Below are 23,667 nucleotides of genomic sequence, written 5' to 3' on the forward strand. Positions count from 1 at the left end.
AAACGAACCGGACCGGTCAACCCCCCTCATCCGGAGCGTCGCATGACCGGGAGGCCAAATCCCGCCGCGCGACGCGCCGGGCATCCCGATTCGCGTATTTTCTTCTGTTTTTATCAGTTTTGGGCCCAGGAAACCTATTTAAACACCCCTAAACTTAATCCTAAGCATACCCAGCGAACCAGAGCCGAATTTGGAGTTTCCTGGAGCTTATGATTGCAATATTTGGTGGGTTTGAAGGCAAGAATCAGCCAGCGAAGTGCTTATCATCCAAGAACGAAGACCACGGGTTTTATCGCCTTTAATCTTTCGTTCTTATTTATTTTCGTCATGATTTCCTTTATTATCGTTTTGTTTGCTTTTATGATGTTAGGCTAAACTTTATAGACTGCCTAGGCTTATGATGAACCTTTGTTGACGTTTGATTTTGACTTGGGATTTATTTATCGTTATGGTTTTTATGAACTAGTTAAAAGGTTTAATTATATTAAATTGATGCATATGGATATTTAGGATTGTTTTATTAATTATTATTATTCCATAGTTGCCTTGATTATTGTTTGTCATTATGATATGTCGCTATTAGGTCAATTACTTTGTGTTCTTGATTATTTTATGATTGATATGCATTAAGATCATAGGAATAATATTAGTTAATCAAATAAACCTAAGTGTGCTGCTAACCTAAATAGCTATAAGATGCTAGGTTATTGATAGGTCTTTGTTGATCAGGATTGCTAGATTTAGTTCTTCGTAAGGAGTCCGTCTAGGTTTGATCGGTTAACTTTGTCTATCGAGTCAATTGAATAAATTAGACTGCCTTTGATTTCTGCGCTGTAAGGTAGGATTTCGTATAAAGGAACTAGTTTGTAATCAATTAGGTGACCGTAAGGAAACTTGATTTTTAATACTGGTGTGCGTTAAAACTTATTAGAAATCCATAGGTGTCTCTTGAGAAGGGTCAGGGGTCATGTTCGGGTTTTCTCTTAAGCGTCTATTTTACGATCCTAGTTCCATAACTAAGTATTATCCCGGGTTAATTGATAACTGAAATTTAGGGGATTCTAGCCTAGGTAGTTATCTTGTCATCATTTGAATTAAGTCTAGGGTTAAGTCGTTTTAAGTCTTAGTGATTAAGTTAATATTAGTTTAATATTAGTTTTAAGTAAAACCCCCCCAATAATAATAGATAAATAGTCGTGTCTGTAGTTAAGTCTAAATTTAGCTAGTTAACATAATTAGAAGAGTCTCGTGGGTTCGATATCTGGACTTACTTAGCTGTACTAGAGTCGATTGGTTCATTTGCCAGTTAGTAGTTTAGTTAAGTTTAAAAGTCTAGAATTTATTACTTAGTGTCTAGATTAGCGTGTTTTTATATAACTACTTTTAACACATCACTGAACTTTTGTTCATGCACTATAAGAGAACTTTGCAACTCTTCAATGGTCATTTCTTCCACATTGTTCGATTCTTCAATGGAGACTACAACGTACATGTATTTATCAGACAAAGTTCTGAGAATCTTCTCCACAATCTTCGTGTCGGTCATCTCCTCACCGTTGCTTCTCATTTGATTTGAAATGGTCAAGACCCTACCAAAGTACTCGGGTATGGTCTCACCATTTTTCATCTCCAAAATCTCGAAATCTCTTCTTAATTTCTGTAACATGGATCTTTTCACTCGCTCGTTACCGGCAAGCCTTTTCTTTATCGAGTCCCATATAGCCTTGGACGATGATCGATCAGGTATTTGCTCAAACGTTACCCTATCGATAGCTTGATAGAGGTAATGTTTCACTTGTAGATCGACCAAATGGAGTTCTTCCAGTTTCTTCTTCTGTACATCACTCACGGCGATGCCGACTGCCGGTTCTTTTATTCCCGGATCGATGAGCTTCCATAACCCCTTTGCATGCAGCAAGTTCTCCATCATTTCGCTCCAGTGTTCGTAGTGACCGTCGGACACCGGAACTTTCATGTGTTCTTCATTTGCAGCCATCGATCACTTTCTTTTCTGCTTACTTCTTGAAGACTTTGATAATTTTCTCTCTGATACCGATTGATATAAAGTGAAATCAATGGTATACTCAGAGAATAGCCAAAAGCTTAACTTCATTAAAATGCCAAGAAGATATAAATACATGAACTAGAGAAACAAACTAACGATACAAAACAAAACAAGAGATAAATAAGCAAACTACTTTGACCTACTAAAACGGAGAAATAACAAAATAATAAAGCCCCACGTGAAGGACTTGACTTATTCAAGAGAATCCCATACATCCATTATTTCATGTGCACCAATATGACCAACTTAACAGTTACTTTCCAACAGGTTGTAGAATAGTGCGTAGAAAATAGTAGAGTATGAGTTTATTTGAAAAGTAAATAAATATATCCCAACATTAAAATTTCTAGCAATTGAACGACTAGATTAATTTTAAAAACATCTGGTAGTATAATCCGGGATTTGTATTATGTTGCGTGCGTGTCTTCGTATTAGGTCTTTGAATTGGTCTTGGGCCGATTCCAAGACTGGTTCGAGAATTAATGATTGGTTTGATTGTAGATGGGCCAAGTATTCAGCCCAATTGTCCAGGACCTGTATTGTATTTTTATCTTTGTAAATTTCGTTTTAAAATTTACATGATTTGCCAATATCATAAGCCTTCATTAAAGAAGGCAAGTATTAGCATACATTTACGCCCCCTTTTTTGCTTGATTTCATGATTTGGCTTGTGGCTTGACACCTACACACAATCTTATATAGTAACTACCTTTTATCCCTTGTATCATGGGGTTATTTACATTATTCGTTTATAATGTTTATATATTTTTTTGGATTTAATTTTATTTATTGTAAGAAAGTTATAATATACTTAGAATTTGATGATAAAAGGGTTTCACAAATAAATGAGATGCTATAAACCGGTTTAAAAGCTATCTGGGTTGGTGAGATTCATGACCTACTTATTTTTTTTTAATATATTCTTAATTATGAATAATAATATTATTTAAAAAGAAATCGGATATTAATTTTTGGTATATCGTTATTTTATAGGATTTTCGTATCAAATATTTGGTGAGATTAAATTTTAATTTAACGAGATGTTATAACTCATTTAAGGGTTATCTGGGTTTGGTGAGACCCGTGCTCGTGAATTCGGGTCATATGCATGAAAAACCAAATAAAGCAATTTGGTGGCTTTAAAGAATATATGGAGCAACCAAAGAGTTTTTAAAGGTTTCGTTTATATATATATTTAAGACAATGTTTGGGATTAAGTTTGAAAAATGCTTATGGCTTTTCAAAAAATCATTTTGAAAAGCCAGGATTTGAGGCTTTTGAAAAACTGTTTTTTAACCTTTTCAAAAAGCTAAAATAAAAAAGACTTTTGTGATTGCCAAACACATTTTAACTTATTGGCATTTTGAAAACACCAATAAACCAATAAACATTTTTCAAACTCAATCCCAATCATGCTCTAAGATTGCAGTAGAATACGTCTCTAACTGGGATTTACCAAACGGGTTTAACCCAACATATAATTTAACATAATTTCATTCTCTTCTACACTCATACAATACATATATATGCGACCATGTGTAATGGAGATTTGGGGTTCCACTACCCACCACTTCACCCTAATTTTGTATGTTAAAACCGTTACACCAAGTTGAAGAAAGGGTGCCAAAGGGTATCGAGCCTCTTTGGGGCGCTACCTTGTTATCGAGCCAATAGAAAGGATGTGGGGCCGATCCTTGTTCCAACTAATCAAGTCATCTCATTCACATTTTCATAAAAAAAAACATAAAATAAATAAATATGTGTTTTCAGTTAAACCGTTACGTATTTTTTAGTGAAAAGATAATGAATATCACTTCGTCTATGTGACAATACTTCTTTTAACTATTTATTTGAAAAAGGATAGTAGTATTAAAATTTAAAATATTAAAACCCAAATAGTTTGAAGCTCATATTCAATAATCAGATAAGACGAAACAAATTTAAAGGCACATAAAGAAGCACGTTGTCACCTTACACTCCACAATAAAAACAACCCGAATATCGTGACAGTGACACATACAACCCAAACCACAAAGCCCAAAGGATAAACCTCTAGGCTTAAACCATCTAAGCCACAAAAATGTCTCCCATCACAATAATATTATTGCCACACATATCATCTTAATAGTTAGTTAACACCCGAAACGTACCCAACATTCAACCAACCATGGGTTGTGTATCATCTAAACACGTAGAAGCCGGAACCGTAGACGTCTACCATCCATCAGCCACCAGCTTCGCAGTATTCGACATCAACGCCATCAAAGAACCATGGCTAGCCGTCGAAGAGCAAGAAGTCGAGAAACCCGTGGTGGTGGAAAAACTGCCTAGCCAATTACCTGTTCCGATACTTGAAACACTTGTCAATGATGAAGATGTCCCACGACCGTGGGATGAAGTGAAAAAGGATTTGGAAGACTTGAAGCCCACCTTAAACTCTCCGACACCTCGTACACCACCCGTTGCTATGCCACAAGAGCCCGAGCCGGAGAAAAAGATGAAACGCAAGAGTTTTTCGTTCCACACGCTTGAAGAACTCGAAAACAATACGAAGATGACAAGTAAACCGAGCCCCGTATTGAAAAAAACCGAGTCGTATAAGGAGTTGGGAAATATCCGATTAAAACGGACCGACCCGGGTACAAAATCCGTGTCACGGGGCGGGGCAGTACCGCCCCCGGTGCCAGAAGGATACAAATCTTTAAAAGATAACCCTTTTTTAGTACGAGATAAAGAGGAGAGAGAAAAACAGGGTTTACCCCCACTTTGGATGAAGCGGGACCCACTTGAGGATTACCCAGAAATTTGCCCGCCGGGCGGGTCAGAAAAAGTGGTTATATATTTGACATCGTTGGGTGGGGTTAGAAGGACCTATGAGGATTGTAACCGGATTAGGTCCATTATGGAGCTCCATGGGTTTTTGTACGAAGAGCGAGACATATCGTTGCACGGTGAGTTTCGATCCCAATTGAAAGAGTTGCTTGGTGATTCGGTGACCGTGCCAAGGATGTTTGTGAAGGGTAGGTATATAGGGGGAGTAGATGAGATTGTGGGACTAAACGAGACGGGTCGACTCAGAAGGATATTGAGTCGGGTTGGAATCGAAAGGGAAGTTGGGAGACAAGCGTGTGAAGGATGCGGTGGGGCAAGGTTTGTGCCTTGTTTGGAATGTGGGGGGAGTTGTAAGATCGCGGTGGATGGTAAAAAAGAGAAAGAAAGGTGTTCCGAATGTAATGAAAACGGGTTAATGTATTGTCCTATGTGTTCATGATTTGATCAGACAGTGGTTGTCTTGGAGCGTGGTCAATTCATCATTGTAACGTTGTTTGAACCTATATGGTTTGGTTTGGTTTCATTTGATTTTTAATACAGAAGAATAATAAGATATACGTTTGTAAATGAAATATTTATTTAAAATTTTCCCATCGAAGAATAATTGTATGATACGAAAAAAGGTAATAGGCCGTTGTTTAAACGCTTTTGTTTTATGTTTTCTAAAAACGTAACTTCCGATTATGTTTAGGTTTCACATATACTATAAACTGAAAAACTGAACTTGACCATAAAAACAAATTAAATTAAACCTTTTAATATCAAAAAATCTAACCATTGCTATTGAATTTATGGTTATACATTGGATAGGCTTAATTGTGTAATATTCAAGTATTGATTGATTAAAAAGAAAAAGAGAAATTAGGCTCCAAAGTTTGAGCCTAAATTCTTATTCACAGCTGTTTTTTAATAAAAAAATTTTTAAGTTCAAATGAAAAAAACGAAAGAACGAAAACCAAATTAATTGTAAAAACTAAAAACACCAAAACTGAACCCGACTAGTTGTTGAATTTAATAAAAGAATAACCTCATTGCATTTTCGATTTGAGTTCAAAACCCCGATTCATGCACAGCCTGTTCCCTGATGTTGTTTAATGGGCTAACAAGCTATTTACATTACTAGTCCTTTATCTATTGCGCATGTGCATTTAAGCCACAATTTAATATTTACATAAATAACGCTGAAGCTAATCTAATCTAACTATATTATTAAATCAACATGATTTTTTCACATGGCATTATTCTAAAGCCTCCACATATGATGCCACGTAGATGTCATGTGAGCAATTTCCTATTTTATTAAGCCAATCAATTATGTTATATTTGGAAATCCCAATAAATAAGTTATGAAAATATTCTAGATGAATGAATATATATACAATTTTGTTAAATATCCTATTAGTATGCTATAAGTTAACATTTGAAAATGTTTAAATATAATGATTCTAACATTTCTCTTAATCACATAGGTCACTATCCAATGTTGTATTTAAAGAGGTCTTTAGATATTTATGAATTGTAAAAAAGAATTTTAATCATTATTTATATCTTATTAATCTATAAGGTATGTTATTATGTATATTATTAAATTTAACTTTTTTGTTGTATTTTTTAACCACCCGTGTATAACACGGGCTCTATCATAGTTTCTAATAAAGTGTTCAACATCACATGTGTAAAGTAGATATCTATCGGTGTTTGTTCATAGTAGTGAGATCACGATCTGGACTCTTAATGAGAGTGACACCATGACTCACAAATGTGTTCAACCGTCCAATATTCAAATATTTATATACTTTGATCATTATTCTTCTAAGTAATAATTTTATTCTTACTAAATATTAAGGGGCTGTTTGATAGCCACTTAATACCTTTTAATGATTTATAATTTTTTAATAGCCTTAAGTCTGAATGATTAAAAACTACATACTAAGAAGTAGCCTCTTAACCATCCATACTTAAAACCACATCTTAATTATTAGAGGCTATAAACTATTAAGATGCTACTTCTTAATGACCATGAAGAGGCTACCCAACAACCTCTGGCCTTTGGCCTAATATTATCGAGGTGCAATATAAAACTGTCTTTACAAATGATGAGTGATTAAATCCTACTTATGATAAACAAAAAACATAGAAATAAAAACTATTATTTATACTATTACGCAAGTACTAAGAGCATTCTTAACTTATCCCTTAAATTTTTATGAGAGGATTTTGTGAATTATAGGATAAGAGTCAGAGCATTCACATCATGTCCATCAAATTAAGCGAGTAAGGTTTATATAATGTAGGGAATGGTTTAGGGTGTCGCAAGTAGAGTGAAGAGAAAACGTAGTGATTTTTCTGTATATTTGAAAGTTTTTAATATTTTTTAAAAGTGGTTGTACGTGGACGAAATAGAAAAAATAATGATACATGTATAAAAAGGAATTATTTCATTAAAAAGGAGAAAAAAATGTAGTTTGTTTTAGTGTAATTTTGGATTTGAAGATAAGAGAAGTGATGAAAATGCTTTGAGTAGGTGTAAGTGGAGAAGATAGAAAAGTTAATGATTTCTTTTAAATTTGAGGAATGTTTGTTTGCTCAATTTATTTTTTTAGTATTAAGAGTAGAGGAGCAAAAAACTGTAATGATAAATGTATAAAAAAATATTATTTAATTGAATAAGGGAGAAAAATGTATTAATTTTTAATGTAATTTTATAGAAATGATGATGAGAGATGAGCTGAGAATGCTCTAATAGTTACAACTGGCCTTAAAGGCATCGGGCTACCCCTAAAGCCTCAGTTGGGCGATTATAAAAAAAATTACATGTGGTTGGGCCGGGTAGTTTATCGTTTAATTTTTTTATTTTTTTTTGTAATTTTGTTAATTAAACAGTTAAGCTTCGGTCAACTGATATCAATTGAATTTGCGATTGGATTTTGACAATTTTATTTTTCGGTATAGTTCTGTTGTCGTTTATTTGATTGACCGAGGGGTTTAGATCCGATACCGTTACGAATCGAACCGATACCAACCGAATGTGCAGTTGGACATTTATGAAATTACTTTTTGGGTTTAGTTTTGGTGTCGTCGATTTGATGTGCAGGGTTTACATCTGTTACCGTAATGAACCCAATTATTTCGAAGGAGTGCATGGTTGGATGCTGACAAATTTATTTTTTGGGTTTAGCTCAATCCGCTGCCGTTTCAAAATTTTGTTTTTAATATGTTAAATTTTGGTATTTGGGTGTTGGCGAATGTAGCTTTTGACTTTGACCATGGTATTGTCACGAAGCTAACCAATACCAACCAAATTCCTGAGGACTCGCAGCTACAAAGAGCAAAATTTTTTGATTTCTTTAGTGTTGTTATTGTTATGTTAATTTTTGGTTGGGTTAAGTTTCTGATTTGTGTTTTGTAGTGGATTGTGTGACTACTTTGTGACATTTGTCAATTTCGGGTTATTTTATACTTGTATTCTTAATGTAAACCCGACCCGTTTTGTATCCCGAACCTTTCGATATCATCAAAATGATGAATTGTTTGTTAAATATTTGTTTTATAGTTGTTGGATAAAAAAAACACCCTTTTCGGTTCTTAAAATTCCCCGAAAACGCTCAAAACGAACTCCAGGGACTAAAACTACCAAAATGGAGACTTGAAGGACCCATTTGTAGTTTGTGCTTTCTTGGGTCTATAACCAACCCATTTTCATGAAATACCCATTATGAAAGACCCATTCAACTTACCCTATATATACACACCCATTTTCTTCATTTGTGCTTGCTCATTTCTTCATTTCTCTCTCAAATTCTTGAATTCTAAGGTTGTTCTTCATAAGCTAATATTTCATTTTAACTAACTTCTCAATACTTAAAGCTTGATGTTACAACATATATATAATATACACTCTTTGTTTACCTTCGGTCTTTCATTTCTCCGGTCTTGGCCGGTTGAAATGTCGGGCTAGTAAGGCAAGGTTACATGGAGGACTTTGTAGTCCTTGTTTATATATTTAACAAATCTAACCATATAACTTGTTATACTTGCTTAACTTCTACATATTTTAGTTTATTGTTCATATTTGTCAAGTTCCATGGTATTGGGTATGTGGTGACTAGCCTCAGTTTCATCCCGAGTTGAGAACCGAACCAAAAACCGAACTTTTGTTTAAAAGCATTATTGTTAACTTTTTGAATGTAAAACTTGAGTATTATTATTTATAAGTTATTTTACAAGTTCCATGGTAATTGGGTATGTGGTAACCATCCTCGGTCTTATTCCGAGTCAAGGACCGAACCAAAAACCGAACTTTTGTTTAAAAGCTTTATTGTTAACTTTTTGAATGTAAAACTTGAGTATTATTATTTATAAGTTATTTTACAAGTTCCATGGTAATTGGGTATGTGATAACCATCCTCGGTCTTATTCCGAGTCAAGGACCGAACCAAAAACCAAACTAAACCGAGTTCACTCGCTTAAGACACACAAGTGTGTTTTTAGCCACCAAAACTCATATTTTCTTCAAGATTATATTTTAAATCAATTTTAGTTAATTTCTAAACATACTTGGCATGTCGGTAACCAACTTGATCTTATAACAAGTTCGAACCGATAAGGTCGTATACTCGCTTAACGAACGTTAAGGTTCTTCACAATAAACTATATATTTGGTTAAGTCTATTTTGATTTTATTGAGTTATCTCATAACATTTATTATTTTGGGAAGTTAACTGTGAGCTTGGTCAATTATCAAATCTCGAACCGACAAACCCGAACACTCGTTTAAACCTCGTTTTGGTATTCTTATAACCAAGGGTTTTGCAATATCGCATTTTAACCCACATTATTACTTAACATAGGTTGAGTAAAAAAAGAAAAAAAACTAATGAATAGAATACCGAGACCCGGTTTCGAGTAAACTTATTTTACAAAACTCGTTTATTTAATTTCTCAAATATTTACATTTTAAATCCTAAACTTTATTTATATACTTTATTTGTCATGTATTTTATTTTAAACCCTTCAAAGACTACCTACTAACACAAGACCCGTTTAATATAGGTCTTGCTCGTTAAACCGGTCTCTCCGATTATTCACGACACTATCTTTCAAGTTACTTGTTAATGTGAGTACTTTTCATCCCCCGTTTTCTATCTTTCGTTTTGGGGGTGGCATTACATACTTATTCAAATTCAAATGATTTATACTTGAGTCTTAAACCACAACACGTATTGTATATGTTTACTTAAATAAATACTCGATTTGGTGTTATATGCTTTACATGATTATGTGCAAATTCTTGAATGCTAAGGCGGGTAGCCTCTTGAATGCTAAGGCGGGTAGCCTCATCAAAGTATGATCATACGTTAATTCCGAGTATATATGGTATCCCCATATAGAAAGGTGTCGTCAATGTATTCTTATTGACGATTTCATTATTGTCATCAATGTATTCTTATTGACGGTTTTATTATCTAAATTGTTGCTATTATTTATTATTTTCATATACTAGTTGTGGATTTCATACTATATACTTATTGTCCAAAACTATGAAAATTGCTCACCAACCTTCATGTTGACAAACTCTATTTTATGCAATGTTACATGTTTGATGTTAGCTTGATTGGATTGCTTGAAGAAACTTATTATCTTGGCTTTAGGATATTAGAAAATAAAAGAACTAGTTATTTGTTTATCTATCTATTTGGCATTTTGTATGAACAATTGTTGTGTTATTTATGATGATATGGATTTAAATGAGTTGTTTAAATACTGTAACTTTATAGTGTCATTGTGCAATGAGCAATCATGTCGCGCTTCGACGTTTCCGCCTTCATTGGTTGGGGTGTGACATACTTTGTTACGTGTTGCTTTAGTCAACATACAACAAATCAAATACTATAGTTTGCTATGATTTTTTCATGTCCACATTAGGTTTCATTATAATTAAATAAATACATTTTTAGCAAGAGGATAATTAATAAAACAAATCGACTCAACTAAACAAATATACATGATGATGACTCTTACAAGAAGTTATAAATGCAACTGTAAACATATTGAGTCTGACGTAACACGGATATTCCACCTAATTATTAAAAGTTAATGGTAGACAAAAAAAATAATGGCGTCCTGATAAGACTAATTCTTGGTATCAAGTCAAATCAAATCACTATAGTTGGATTTCGTATTAAAGTATCTATCCTCGTTGTGGGAACTCTAAGTCGTGCTTTGTTCATAATGGCAATGATATAGGCTGGTGCTTTATGTTGTTTTTAGGCTATGATGGCGCCTCGCTATTTGGCTTGGCAACCTATATTGCAGTCATAGCGGAGATCTGAGCCTCAAGTAATATAATTTACATTTCGAGTTTTTTTTATAGTTTGGTTATATATTTTTTCATTGTATTTGTATTTTAAGTGGTGTTAACAGTTTTATATGTTTATGGGTTTGAGTTGATGATGACGGCTATAAGCTCAAGCTCATCTGACACTGGTTTACATATTGAGGGTCTGATTATTTTTCGTGTCACCTTTAACACGAAAAAATATTTCTTGATGAAGACACACGGATCTGATCCAGTGGGGATCGGATCGATATTTCCACCAAGTACGTATTACGAGATGAATCTAAAGTGAGATTGAATTAGATCTTAGACTAAGAGCATGTTTGGGATTGAGTTTGACAAATGCTTATTGGCTTATTGGTTTTTTCAAAAAGCCATTTAGAAAAGCCAGGATTTGGGGCTTTTGAAAAACTGTTTTTTAACCATTTCAAAAGGCTAAAATAAAAAATATTTTTGTGACTACCAAACACATTAAAGCCAGGATTTGGGGCTTTTGAAAAACTGTTTTTTAACCATTTCAAAAGGCTAAAATAAAAAATATTTTTGTGATTGTCAAACACATTTAAATTATTTTTTTAGAACACCCATAAGCCAATAAGCATTTTTCAAACTCAATCCGAAACATGCACTAAATTCCCGTGAATTATTGCGAAATAGACCACCATGAGTCTCGTTACAGGAAAGACAGGGGGGGGGGGGGGTCTTCCCGTAACCACCATTCAGCATGAGAATAAGTATTGTTCTATAAGTAGAGAAAGTACAAGAGTGATTTATGTATTATTAGGTTATTGACCCGTGCATGACATGGGCGGAACTATATAAATCGTCTAAAAACATATAATTTAAAAAGACAACATAAGTTGTAATATGTCTTTTGGAACGACAACATGATATTTGGTTGTAAATAATACTGGTATGAAAAAAAAATGATTGTCAAACACAAAATTAAAACCAAAATAGCATTCAAAGTACAATGTCTGAAACTTAATTAAAAGTTGAAAACGTAAAATTCATAAATTAATAAATACTTCCTTTTAAACCATATTGGTTGTTTTATTTGTAACTTGGCATTCATTGTCTAACATAAATCATTTTGACACCGTCTCTACTCTTCACTCTTGGTAAAGGTACATAAAGTTGATCATGTGTAAACATCGGGTATCTCAGGCATATGTCAACTCTTGCTAGAGACTGACCTTGACTTTTGTTAATGGTCATTGCTAAATAAACTACAACTGAAAACTGCTTTCTTTTCAATTTAAGCGAAGTTTCTTTTCAATTTAAAGATTGACCTTGACTTTTACTTCAATAAAACGCCTACCCAAATTAATTACTTGCAATCTAGTTGGAATGCTAGTATTAATCCTCCTAACATAAGTAGCTGCAAAACAGATGTATTAATTGAGGAAAAAATTAAAAGTAATATAATAACTTTTATACTTTATGACTCATCAATGCAATTGTTAAGTATCGCTATAGATAATTGTCTATCGAATTTGTGAGTTTGGCAATTGTGGAATCCAATTATGATATTTTAATATCACAGATATCCGTATTCCAAAAATTGTATTAACAAAATGCATTGTAACAGGTTTGTTTCCTCAAAAAACAGTTTTGATGTATATAATAAAGCATAAACATTACCGTTTGAGTGAATGTTGGTGTTTTTCTAACTTTTTTGATTTTGCCTTGGATCTAAAACCATCATTCTATGTCTTTGATTATCAACTGTGATCGCTTGTTTGATATTTATTGTCACAACTAATGAATTAAAAAAATCGATTTAAAAAGTAATCCTGTATATTAAAGGAAATCAATTGTGATTACATGTAGTATGTCCAAAAAGTAAATGTAATCAGAGAACTCACCTACGTTACTTGACGTTGTTGAGACGGAACCTTGTATATTATTTTGCCCTTTGTTTTCTTTTTCACCATCTAATCGATTAACATTGGATAATTAACAGCATACTTATCTAAAAATAATAAAACAATGAAAACACATCATAACATGAACTGATGCAAATTATGTAGCGAACATACGTAGTAAATTGTTAAATTGTTTAACCGGTATTACTAAATACGAAGTGTTTATGTGAATATAAATAAACAACTTTTTGCCATTATCAAATTTGAGATAGAAGTTCATTAATATAGAATAACCACTAAAATGTTTCTGGTGAGTACTGCTTTGTAAATATACAATCAACTATGTAAGCTTAGTTATTTTTTTACTAATTTTTGTTGTTACAGTTTGATAATTTGACACTTAATAAAAAAATCAATTGAGATTTACTTTACATTCAGTATATTCTATGTTTTGTGTAAGGTTTAACTTGAAGCAAATAACAGAAAAAAATAGTTAATATATAGTTTTAGTATTAACGCTCTATAATTAAAGCGTTACCGTTTGAAATGCTAGTTAGTGGTTCTCTTGGCGTTGAAATTGCATGTTTAGAACAAAATGCGTTATTATTATATAACATTGAAAGGGCAAATAAAAAAAACCAAAATAACTAACCGTTTGAAACACTCCTCTTATTGGAAGATGTTGATTGACCAAAATTACGCTTCTTTTATTGTGAAGACATCTGTAATAGAATATAATTAGGTAATCACACGAAAATGAGGAAAAACATAAAAACAAAACAACAACCATATATACAACATTAATGTATGTGTTATTGATATATTGAAGGAAGTTAATACACAGGACATAACAATAACAAAATCCGGAAAAACAGAGAGTATTAAGTATAGTCACAATTGTAGGTTATTTCAATTGAATGTTCGTAAGGATTTTAAATAGATGGAGATTAGACATATTACACGGAAAACATTAATAACATACCTTAGTCTACTAAATATGAAGACTATCAGCGTACTTCAAAGAAGCTTAGAAAATCATTACTCTAAAAGTGTGTAACCTACCAATAATGTGTACTTTTTATGAATGAATAAAAATTAAAAACTTAAATAGTATAAACCTGCCATAATGAAGTTAGTAAACTGTGATATTAATTTCTTGTAACTGGATTATATAAGGAAATTAATAAATGTTGATGTTATAATGAAATATTCTATGTGTCTTTTAACAAAGGAGAAAATGTTGTTAATATAATTCCAACCAAATTTTGTGCGTTAATTTTTGGTAGACAATAACCACTATTTTACGGTTACTAATTATTTGAATATTTAATTCATTTATAATAAGATATGAATTAAACAAACATAGGTTGTTACTGAAAACAGTTTATAAAACATAACAAAAAATTGAATATGCTTATTAAGAAAGGGGAGAAAATTTTGTTAATATATTTCAAACCAAATTTTGTGGCTTAATTTTTGGTAGACAGTTCCTGTGTTACGTAACTAATGATACTACAATTTACAGTTAGTAATTATATGAATATTTAATTCATAAACAATGATATATGAATAAACAAACGTAACTTGTTATTAACAAAAGTTTTTATTATGTAACACAAGATTGAATGTATTCATTAATAAAGAAGAAAATTTTGTTAATACAATCCAACTAAATTTTGTGCTTTTCTTTTTGGTAGACAATATTGAACCATAATTTATAGAACCTAACTATTTAAATATTTAGTTCAATAACAATATATAAGAATTAAACAAACAACAAATCAATTAAAAATCGAACAATAGAATGAAATATCGGATATAAAAAGACGACGAATTAGATCTTACAAACATGATTTTCTGAAGTAGAAATTGAAAATGGAGAAGTGGCGACGGTAGGGTTTTTGGATTGGAAAGAAAATCAAGGCTCTTTGATAATAGAAAATAGGGTTTTGTTAAATGAAAGGAATATTTTAGTATTTTGTATAATAAAACGGGTAATTTTGTATAATAAAAAGGGTAATCGGGTTAAAACAAAAACAAAACGGGTGACTTCATGGATATAAAATTAATTTTTTATTGAATTATTATATTAGTAAGAAAATTTGAGAATTATTAGTATTTTTGAAAGTTAGAGTAATTGACCAATAAGATAGGGACAAAGCTTATTACTTTAATAGTATAAGAAGATGTGGGTGTGAATGAATACCTTATGATGGTGATGAAGGTATTTATTGCCGGGGATGAAGGGAATGTGATTGGTGAGGTTGTCACAATCCAGAGGATTCTTTTTCTACCTGAATGGACACTTGTCGTGCATTGATAGGAGGTGATAGTTGGCCATGTGCATGGTTGTTACCAGATGTCCAGTTGTCTCTTCCTCATCGCTATCCTCCCTTGTATTCTTCATAAAGGGGTAAGTATTCTTGTTAGGGAATATTTCAACGATCTTCAAGAAGGATGTTGTTACAACCGTTTTCCCTCGCTAAGTAAGAACTCCTATTGTTTCTTCCTTGTGCGGGGTTTTTCTATGGTCCGTGGGTATCCTCCGCGGGTATTGTTGGTGACCCGTGGATGTTATTGATGGCCCGCTAATATCTTTCTTGGGATTGCGAGTTGTTTTACTACCCTATCACTATACTTGAGTTCTCATATTTTTTAAGGAATTGACTGAAAATGTAACAATCATTTTTAACACTCAACCATTTTTAACATGAGTAAGCTAAACAATAGAAAAGGCAACTTTGGTATATGGGAATTGTTTATGCTAAATGTTTATCAAGCAGTTTATTGCGGCAAATTTGGAGTCAAAGATCAGGTTGTCTAACTCCGGGTTATAATCAAACTGAAAGGAAGATTTGGAAGTCATATATTTTCAGTGCGGGTCAGTTTTGGTATGAAAGCAGGTCGGTATTTGGAGTCTTTGTTAACGGGTCAACACGTTGTGCTTAAAGCTTTTGCTAGTCTGCTTATTCACACAGTTGATTTTAAAAAAAATATGCTTCCTTCTTGAAACAACCTTTATCTTTTTCATAATCGTTGTAAATTTATCAAAATTGAGTTACTTATTATCTGTGTGATTTAGCATCAAAGCTTGTATAGATGTAATCCGGTAGAGAATTCCGATGTGCTCATGATTCTGAAATTACGAAAACTGAAATTATAATTTCTCTTTGGGATGTTTATATCAATTGAAATTTGGAATTCCATTCATTGGCAATTCAACATTACTTTAGCATTTGCGTTTTTATGCCTCAATATTTGAGGGTTAGTAAGAGTCAAGTATGTTTTCCATCACCCTAGCTTGAAGTTGCGGCTAATTTACATTATAATCACAAACCCGCCCAACACGTGGGTTACAAACCCAGACACAAACCCGCACAATGCGCGGGTTAAAAATCCTAGTTTGTTTTATATAGTATTGATTAATTATCCGTAAGGCAATTCGTATTTCAAATATTTCTTATATCATTATCTTGTACACCATATTTATTTAGGTGAGAACACTTAGATCAATTAATGGGAAACCATGAGATTTTTCACCTATATAAGGCAAATTGGATTTTAATAATTCAAATTAACTGTTATTAATCGATAATAATCTCAACTTAGTTTGTTGGCACTGGTGGTCCCAAATTTAAAAAAATTGGCTTTCAATGATCCCCCGTTAAAAAAACTTAACGGCGTTAAGTTTTTTCTGAATTCAAACTGATTTTTTAGGGCTTTTGGTTGGAAGGAGGATACGAGTCGATTGATGTAAAACTTAGCTCGAAACGATGCTCCAAACGGCTTGATTAGTGCTTCAATCGGGTGTTTGAATTTCAAATTAACAAAAACTAAGTAGTTTGGAGCAACGTTTCGAACTAAGTTTTACATCAATTGACTCGTATCCTCCTTCTGATCAAAAGCCCTAAAAAATCAGTTTGAAATTCGAAAAAAAAAACTTAACGCCGTTAAATTTTTTTAGCGGGAGACCAGTGAGAGCTAATTTTTTTGAAATTTGAAACCACCAATAGCAATAAACTAAGCTGAGATTATTATCGGTAAAATTTAGTTGGGTTTACTAAAATTCAATTTGCCACTGTATAATCGCTTTTTTATGGGTTGTAAACATGTGTATCAAAAAGTATTATTAAAAGATATTATAATAATATCGATGCATATTATAAACTTATGCATCACAAACACTCGTTATGTATTTTTACGTTATTATTTTCTATGTTTTCAACATTAGATGTACTCTAATTATATTTCAAACTAGATTTTATCCTCGTATTACGGGGATTGTTTTACATTATTCGTTTTTAATATTTATATATGTATATTTGGATTTTAATTTTATTTATTGTAAGAAAATTAATAATTAATATACTTGAGGTTTGATAATGAAATGGTTTCACAAATAAATGATATGTTATAATTTGGTTTAAAAGTTATCTGGGTTTGGTGATACTCATTACCCATTTATTTTCTTTATTATAAAATTGTTTCTTAATTTTAAATAATATATTTTTTTAAATAAAACAGGATATTAATTTTTAGTATATACCTATTTTATAGGATTTTCATATCAAATATTTGATTAGATTAATTTTTAATATAATGAGATGATATAACCCGTTTAAGAGCTATCTGAGTTTGGTGAGACATTTACCCGTGAATTCGGGTTAAATACGTGAAAAGACTTCATTTACAAATAAAGCAATATGATGGCTTGAAATAATGGTTGTTTTACATTTTTTGTTTTTAATATTTATTTTTTGGATTTTAATTTTCTTTATTGTAAGAAAGTTCATAATATACTTAGGGTTTGATGATGAAAAACTTGCATAAATAAATGATATGTTATAACTCGTTTAAATATTATCTGGATTTGGTGACCCATGACTATAAAATTGTTTATTAGTTATAAATAATATCTTTTTTCTTTTTAAATTGGATATTAAATTTTAGTATATCCCTATTTTATAGGATTTTCATATCAAATAATTGGTAAGATTAATTTTTATTTTAATGAGATGTTATAACCCGTTTAAGAGTTATCTGGTTTTGGTAACACCCATACCCATGAATTTGGGTTAAATCAGTGAGAGGCCTCCATTTAAAAATTAAGCAATCTGATAGCTTCCATAAAAGGGGGGAGCGACCAAATTGCGACGCCGCAGGATTCTAGGGGTTTCGTTTATATATATTATTATATATAGATAGATAGATAGATATATCATTCACTTATGAGATATCACCGTAATATTTCAATTCTTAATACATTGACATGCACACAGTTTTAATATTTTAGGAGTCACGAAGGATGACCAAGGCATCATGTATATAAATGAACATGCAAAAATGGGTTACCAACTACCACTCCATAACTATTAGCCATCAACCATTCACAAAAGTGTTTACTGGTTGTTTCAGTCTTTAAGAAACAAATCAACAATTATAACATTTGATAATGGCAAGCATTGCAGCCACTTGTAATTCAGCTTCTATGCTTCACTATAAACGTTTCAAAGGTTAGTAAATTAGTAATCTTTTCAATTTGTATTCTTTATAATGTATTAAGACATTAAGTTAAACTTTAACTTATAACACAATCTTCATATTCTAAGCTTCAAAATCTCGACCGATCAAGCCGATGGCTGCACGAGCCATTTCACCACCTAAACGAGAAACCGACCCCAAAAAGAGGGTTGTCATTACCGGAATGGGAGTTGTTTCGGTGTTTGGTAACGACGTCAACACGTTCTACGAAAAGCTTCTAGAAGGCCAAAGTGGAATCACCCTTATCGATAAATTCGACGCCACCCCTTTTACCGTTCGTTTCGCTGGTCAAATCCGCAACTTTTCGTCAGCGGGTTACATCGAAGGAAAGAATGACCGTCGTCTCGACGACTGCTGGAGGTATTGTTTAGTCGCCGGAAGAAAAGCCCTCGATGACGCCAATCTTGGTCAACAAGCTCTTGAAACCGTACTTACGTTACTTAATAATAAAGTAGTAATAAAGTAGAGTAAGAGTAACATTTTACTGTTAAATAAAAGTTCCAGATAAAAAAAGAACCTCTTTTTAGGCTTTTACAATTTTATGTAACAGATTGATCGAACAAGGATCGGGGTTCTTGTGGGGTCGGGTATGGGGGGTCTAACGACGTTTAGTAATGGCGTGGAGGCGCTTATTCAGAAGGGGTTTAAGAAGATCACACCGTTTTTTATTCCTTACTCGATAACCACCATGGGGTCGGCTTTGTTGGCGATAGATAGGGGCTTAATGGGGCCTAACTACTCGATTTCAACGGCTTGTGCGACTGCGAATTATTGTTTTTACGCGGCTGCAAACCATATTAGAAGAGGAGAAGCAAATGTTATGGTAGTTGGTGGAACTGAGGCTGCGGTTAATCCTACGGGGGTTGGCGGGTTTATAGCGTGTAGGGCCTTGTCGCAAAGAAACGATGAGCCACACAAGGCGTCTCGACCATGGGACCGAGATCGCGATGGGTTTGTGATTGGTGAAGGTGCAGGTGTCCTGGTATGCATCTCTTTATTAAGGCAATATGAATGCTAATTATGCAAACTAAAATTCGTAATTTGACTAATGACACTCCATTTCACTCTTGTACTAATGATAGTTCTGTTCTAAGTACTAACCAAAAAGTAACTCCGTATAATTGACTCAATTTTGTCCCATATATAAACTGTTTTATAACGATATAAATGAAAATTAGGGGTGTGCGGAGTTACTTTTTCGTTAGGGCTAGATTGTCTTAAAACGAAAGTAAAAGTTAGAATTGTTATTTACAAACTAGTATGAATTATTATCGATCAGTCGCTTGGATATAACTTGGATTACTAAAATCCAAGTCATACTATTGTGTCAAGTTTTTTTTGTTTGGCTAAATGCACCAACTGATATGACATTTCTTGGACATATATTTTTATTTGCATTTTATTACTTTTAATATTTAATGTTTTATAAAAAAACAAATATGGTGTTGCAATGCTATGCTTTTATCTCAATTTCGATATAAATTATGTGAAAAAATATGGAATCCTACAAATATACTCGCTCGACCAGCAAAGTTTATATTTGATAAGATTCCGTTTTTAAAACTTTTATCGAAGTGTAGATAAATATCATTATATCATATTCATTTTTCTTAGAAAATGTTTTATTTAAAAGTTAGGAAGAAAAAAGAAAATACATATCATTTCAAGTCAAATCACTATGTGTAATAAGCAAAAAAAAATGGTATAACAATATAAATAGACACTTGGGCCCATTAAATTGTTGGGTTTGTAGGCCTTTTTATTAAGACTCGGTTTATTATATGAAGTCAAATGAGGAGATGGGTGCGGGCGGCTGGGCCCAAGCCCAGCCCAGTTTAGATTTCTTGTTTAATAAGATGCAAACCCTAGACTAATCTCTATATATATATATGACGTCATGTATTTGTAATCTTTTGTCACTCAATAAAGAAATACCTAGTTGCCACCCGTGGACGTAGGTCAGTTTAGACCGAACCACATTAAATCCTCGTGTTTGCTATTGCTTTCATGTGTGTGTTCAGTTTCGTGTGTGCTTTTAATCATAACATAAACAACGCCAAGTTTTTGTGATATTTAGTTGGGCTTTAAAAGTTTGAGCCCAAGCCTAGAATCCAACTCCAATGTTGCCATATACATGGATTAATTTGAGCACGCATTCACAAATCACACATGTTAAATGTTGTGATTGTAACTTGAAATAAACTGGATTATTAAACAGATAATGGAAAGTTTGGAGCATGCAACAAAAAGAGGAGCAAATATCATTGCCGAGTACTTGGGAGGTGCAATCACATGTGATGCACACCACATGACTGATCCTCGCAAAGACGGGCTTGGAATTTCGTCTTGCATAACCAAATGTTTAGATCATGCCGGTGTTTCTCCTGAAGAGGTCACATTTCTACAATTTAGTTACCCTTCATACGCAATACCTTTTGGTTTCTAAATATCCAAAATTTATAAATTTGAAGGTTAATTATGTGAATTGTCATGCAACATCAACCCTAGCCGGAGATATGGCTGAAGTTATCGCCATTAAAAAGATCTTCAAGAATACGTCTGAAATGAAGATGAATGGGACTAAGGCAAGAAACATTTAAATGATAAATATGTAGGGAGGTCAATGAAGAATACTAAATATTGCGATAACACACATAATGAAGAAACACTAATTGACCCCGGCATACTACGGATAATCTGGGGGTTAAGTAGATGTTTTCCACGAGGGTTAGGTCCGGAAAAGATGGTTGTTCCTCTGATGACCTGCAAAACAGACACCGTGAGCTCGTCACTGAGAAGGGGGGGGGGGTACCTCCTTGTGACCACCCTCCGGCGTGAGAATCAGACTAGATTGCTCTTGAATATAAGTGTATATTAAGAGAAATTGCTAGAGCAGATATCAGATAATATATGAAGATATAAGATAATGATACCGTTCCAAGGTGTTGGAGTATTTATAGCCGAAGGTAGGTGTCCAAGAAGGTATAGCCGGCTGTATAATATTCCTTTTCTACCAACTGTGGGCTACGCACGTGCCGTGCTGGTGGTTGGTGGGTAGGCAGCGGCTGATAGTGACATGGCCGGCTGTGTACTATTCCTTTTCCACCAACTGCAAGCTATGTACGTGCCACGACAAGGGTTGGTGAGTAGGCAGCGGCTGATAGTGACATTAAGTACTAGAGCGTGCTGCTCGTCGTACTGTTGTCAGTGAGCTGTCGCAGCTTTGGTCAGATCTTTTGTCCATACCTTGGCAGGTATAGTACAAAAGGTCCTCCAGTAGCGTACAGACTGGCTCATTTGGGTGGGAGAATTCCCGGCTTTGGGCGGGAGTATTCCCGGCTTGCTCATTCCCTCTTCAGGTGACATTACTGAATTATTTGAGAGTTAGTGCCTTGTGCGTGTAGCCTTGCTGTTAGTGCGGGTAGCCTTCCCTGATGGCTAGTATCCGCAGCTGCAGAAACAGGCGGAGTACGTCACCATTGGGAGGCTTTTCCTGCTGGAACAGCTTGCGTACTGCGCGTAAGGACGTCATCTCTCTGAGCATGGTTGGTCCTACGGATCCAGTTGGTCTTTGCGCAGACGTCCCTCTTTAAGGTGAGTCTTGCGAGTTCAACTGCGCAGACGTCCCTCTTCGAGGTGAGTCTTGCGGGTCCAACCGCGCAGACGTCCCTGTTCAAGGTGAGTCTTGCGGGTCCAACTGGGCTCTGCTGGGACCTACCTCTTCAAGTCCCCCTAGTATAATGTTCTTCTCATGAATTGTTAATAAGTGAGGTGAACTTTTGGACTTAAGCAAGGGGTTTTGAAAAGGGTTTAGTTTTAAGGTTTTCCATGGGGATTCTTCCCGCGGAAGTCCTAATGTCACGTGCAGAAATTCCCGACTTTTCTGCTTGATCTTTGGGTATGATGCGGGTAGGTCTGTAACCTCCTCGCAAGTCAGGAGCGTTGAGTTCCACTTGTGTAGATTCTCCATGAGGTTTTGGTAGTTTTAAACATAGTGATCAATTATGTTAAACAACCAATTCCATCTTGGAGCTTCAAACAATCTAGTTCTAAACGTTCCCGCTATGCGGGGATGTTATTTCCGTTTCCACAAGCATGGCCCAGAAGATCCTTCTTGGTTTCAATTCCCTGCGAGTGCTAAGTATGTGAAGGGTTTTGCCTTGACACTGTACCCGCACCTGTCTCATAGTTACTTGGTTGCCAAGGTATTCTTGGCTTCAATTCCCTGCAGGTGCTAAGTATGTGAAGGGTTTTGCCTTGACACTGTACCCGCACCTGTCTTATAGTTACTTGGTTGCCAAGGTAAGGGGGTATAGTCCCGCTTACTTTTGAATCTTTTTGACTTGCGTTATAAACGTTATATGACTTGCTCATGCATATTTTAGTTTAACTTAGCAATTTTCCCAGTATTTTGAATAAGTTAACCTTTCGACGCGCGGTTGTCAATAGGTTAATGTTCAGTTTCCTCTATCATGGTTGTGCGGGTAGGACCGTCACTTTCATTTAGTAGGATGACCAAACTTTACCTATAACTGACATGCGTGAAGGTTTTCTTCATCTTTTCCTTAGAAACTTTTGCCGTTTTTTGTGTTTATGCGGGTTTTGCCGCCGTCCACACGCAACGACTTCTTTCCATATTTATGCGGTGAATACCGGCATATCCGTCCGGAAAGTTCACAAGTATAAATGTAAAGCGATCAACACAATGTGATAAAGGAGAATCATTTCCATTAGAAGTGGCTCCAGGCCGTTTCTTTATATAAGTTTGGAATTGATCTACATGTAACATTTGCGTAATTGAGCTCCATTCCATGTTCTTGGGACGGGAGTGCCATCGAGCCTCTCGAGCCGGTATGTGCCCTTTCCCAAGACTTCTTTGATAATGTATTGACCTTCCCAGACCGGGGCCAGCTTTCCTGGGCGCTCTTGGTTCGAAGCCTCGTTGTTACGCAATATGTAGTCTCCTACATTGAAGTTGCAGAGTTTTACCCGCGTGTTGAAGTACTTTTGCATTTGTCGCTTGT

At 34.1% G+C, this 23,667-nt stretch overlaps 3 protein-coding genes across 3 annotated transcripts; 2 read left to right on the forward strand and 1 right to left on the reverse strand.

Moving 5' to 3' along the window:
• Positions 1 to 1,369: 1,369 nt before the first annotated feature.
• On the reverse strand, positions 1,370 to 1,996 carry LOC143555162 (uncharacterized). Its single transcript, XM_077044772.1, has one exon. The coding sequence runs from the start codon at positions 1,994 to 1,996 to the stop codon at positions 1,370 to 1,372; it is 627 nt and encodes a 208-aa protein (XP_076900887.1).
• A 2,213-nt stretch (positions 1,997 to 4,209) lies between these two features.
• LOC143555139 (uncharacterized) lies at positions 4,210 to 5,358 on the forward strand. The gene has a single exon (XM_077044755.1). It carries the CDS (start codon positions 4,233 to 4,235, stop codon positions 5,334 to 5,336), a length of 1,104 nt encoding a protein of 367 aa, XP_076900870.1. The 5' UTR covers positions 4,210 to 4,232; the 3' UTR covers positions 5,337 to 5,358.
• A 13,187-nt stretch (positions 5,359 to 18,545) lies between these two features.
• On the forward strand, positions 18,546 to 21,243 carry LOC143555163 (3-oxoacyl-[acyl-carrier-protein] synthase I, chloroplastic-like). The gene is made up of 5 exons (XM_077044773.1): positions 18,546 to 18,615; positions 18,712 to 19,070; positions 19,194 to 19,625; positions 20,862 to 21,035; positions 21,115 to 21,243. The coding sequence occupies exons 1-5, from the start codon at positions 18,555 to 18,557 to the stop codon at positions 21,241 to 21,243; spliced, it is 1,155 nt and encodes a 384-aa protein (XP_076900888.1). The 5' UTR covers positions 18,546 to 18,554.
• Positions 21,244 to 23,667: the final 2,424 nt, after the last annotated feature.

Source organism: Bidens hawaiensis, unplaced genomic scaffold (genome assembly GCF_021521415.1).
Source record: "Bidens hawaiensis isolate Kalapana, Puna unplaced genomic scaffold, B.hawaiensis_p1.1 tig00018002_1, whole genome shotgun sequence".
Taxonomy (NCBI): Eukaryota; Viridiplantae; Streptophyta; class Magnoliopsida; order Asterales; family Asteraceae; genus Bidens; species Bidens hawaiensis.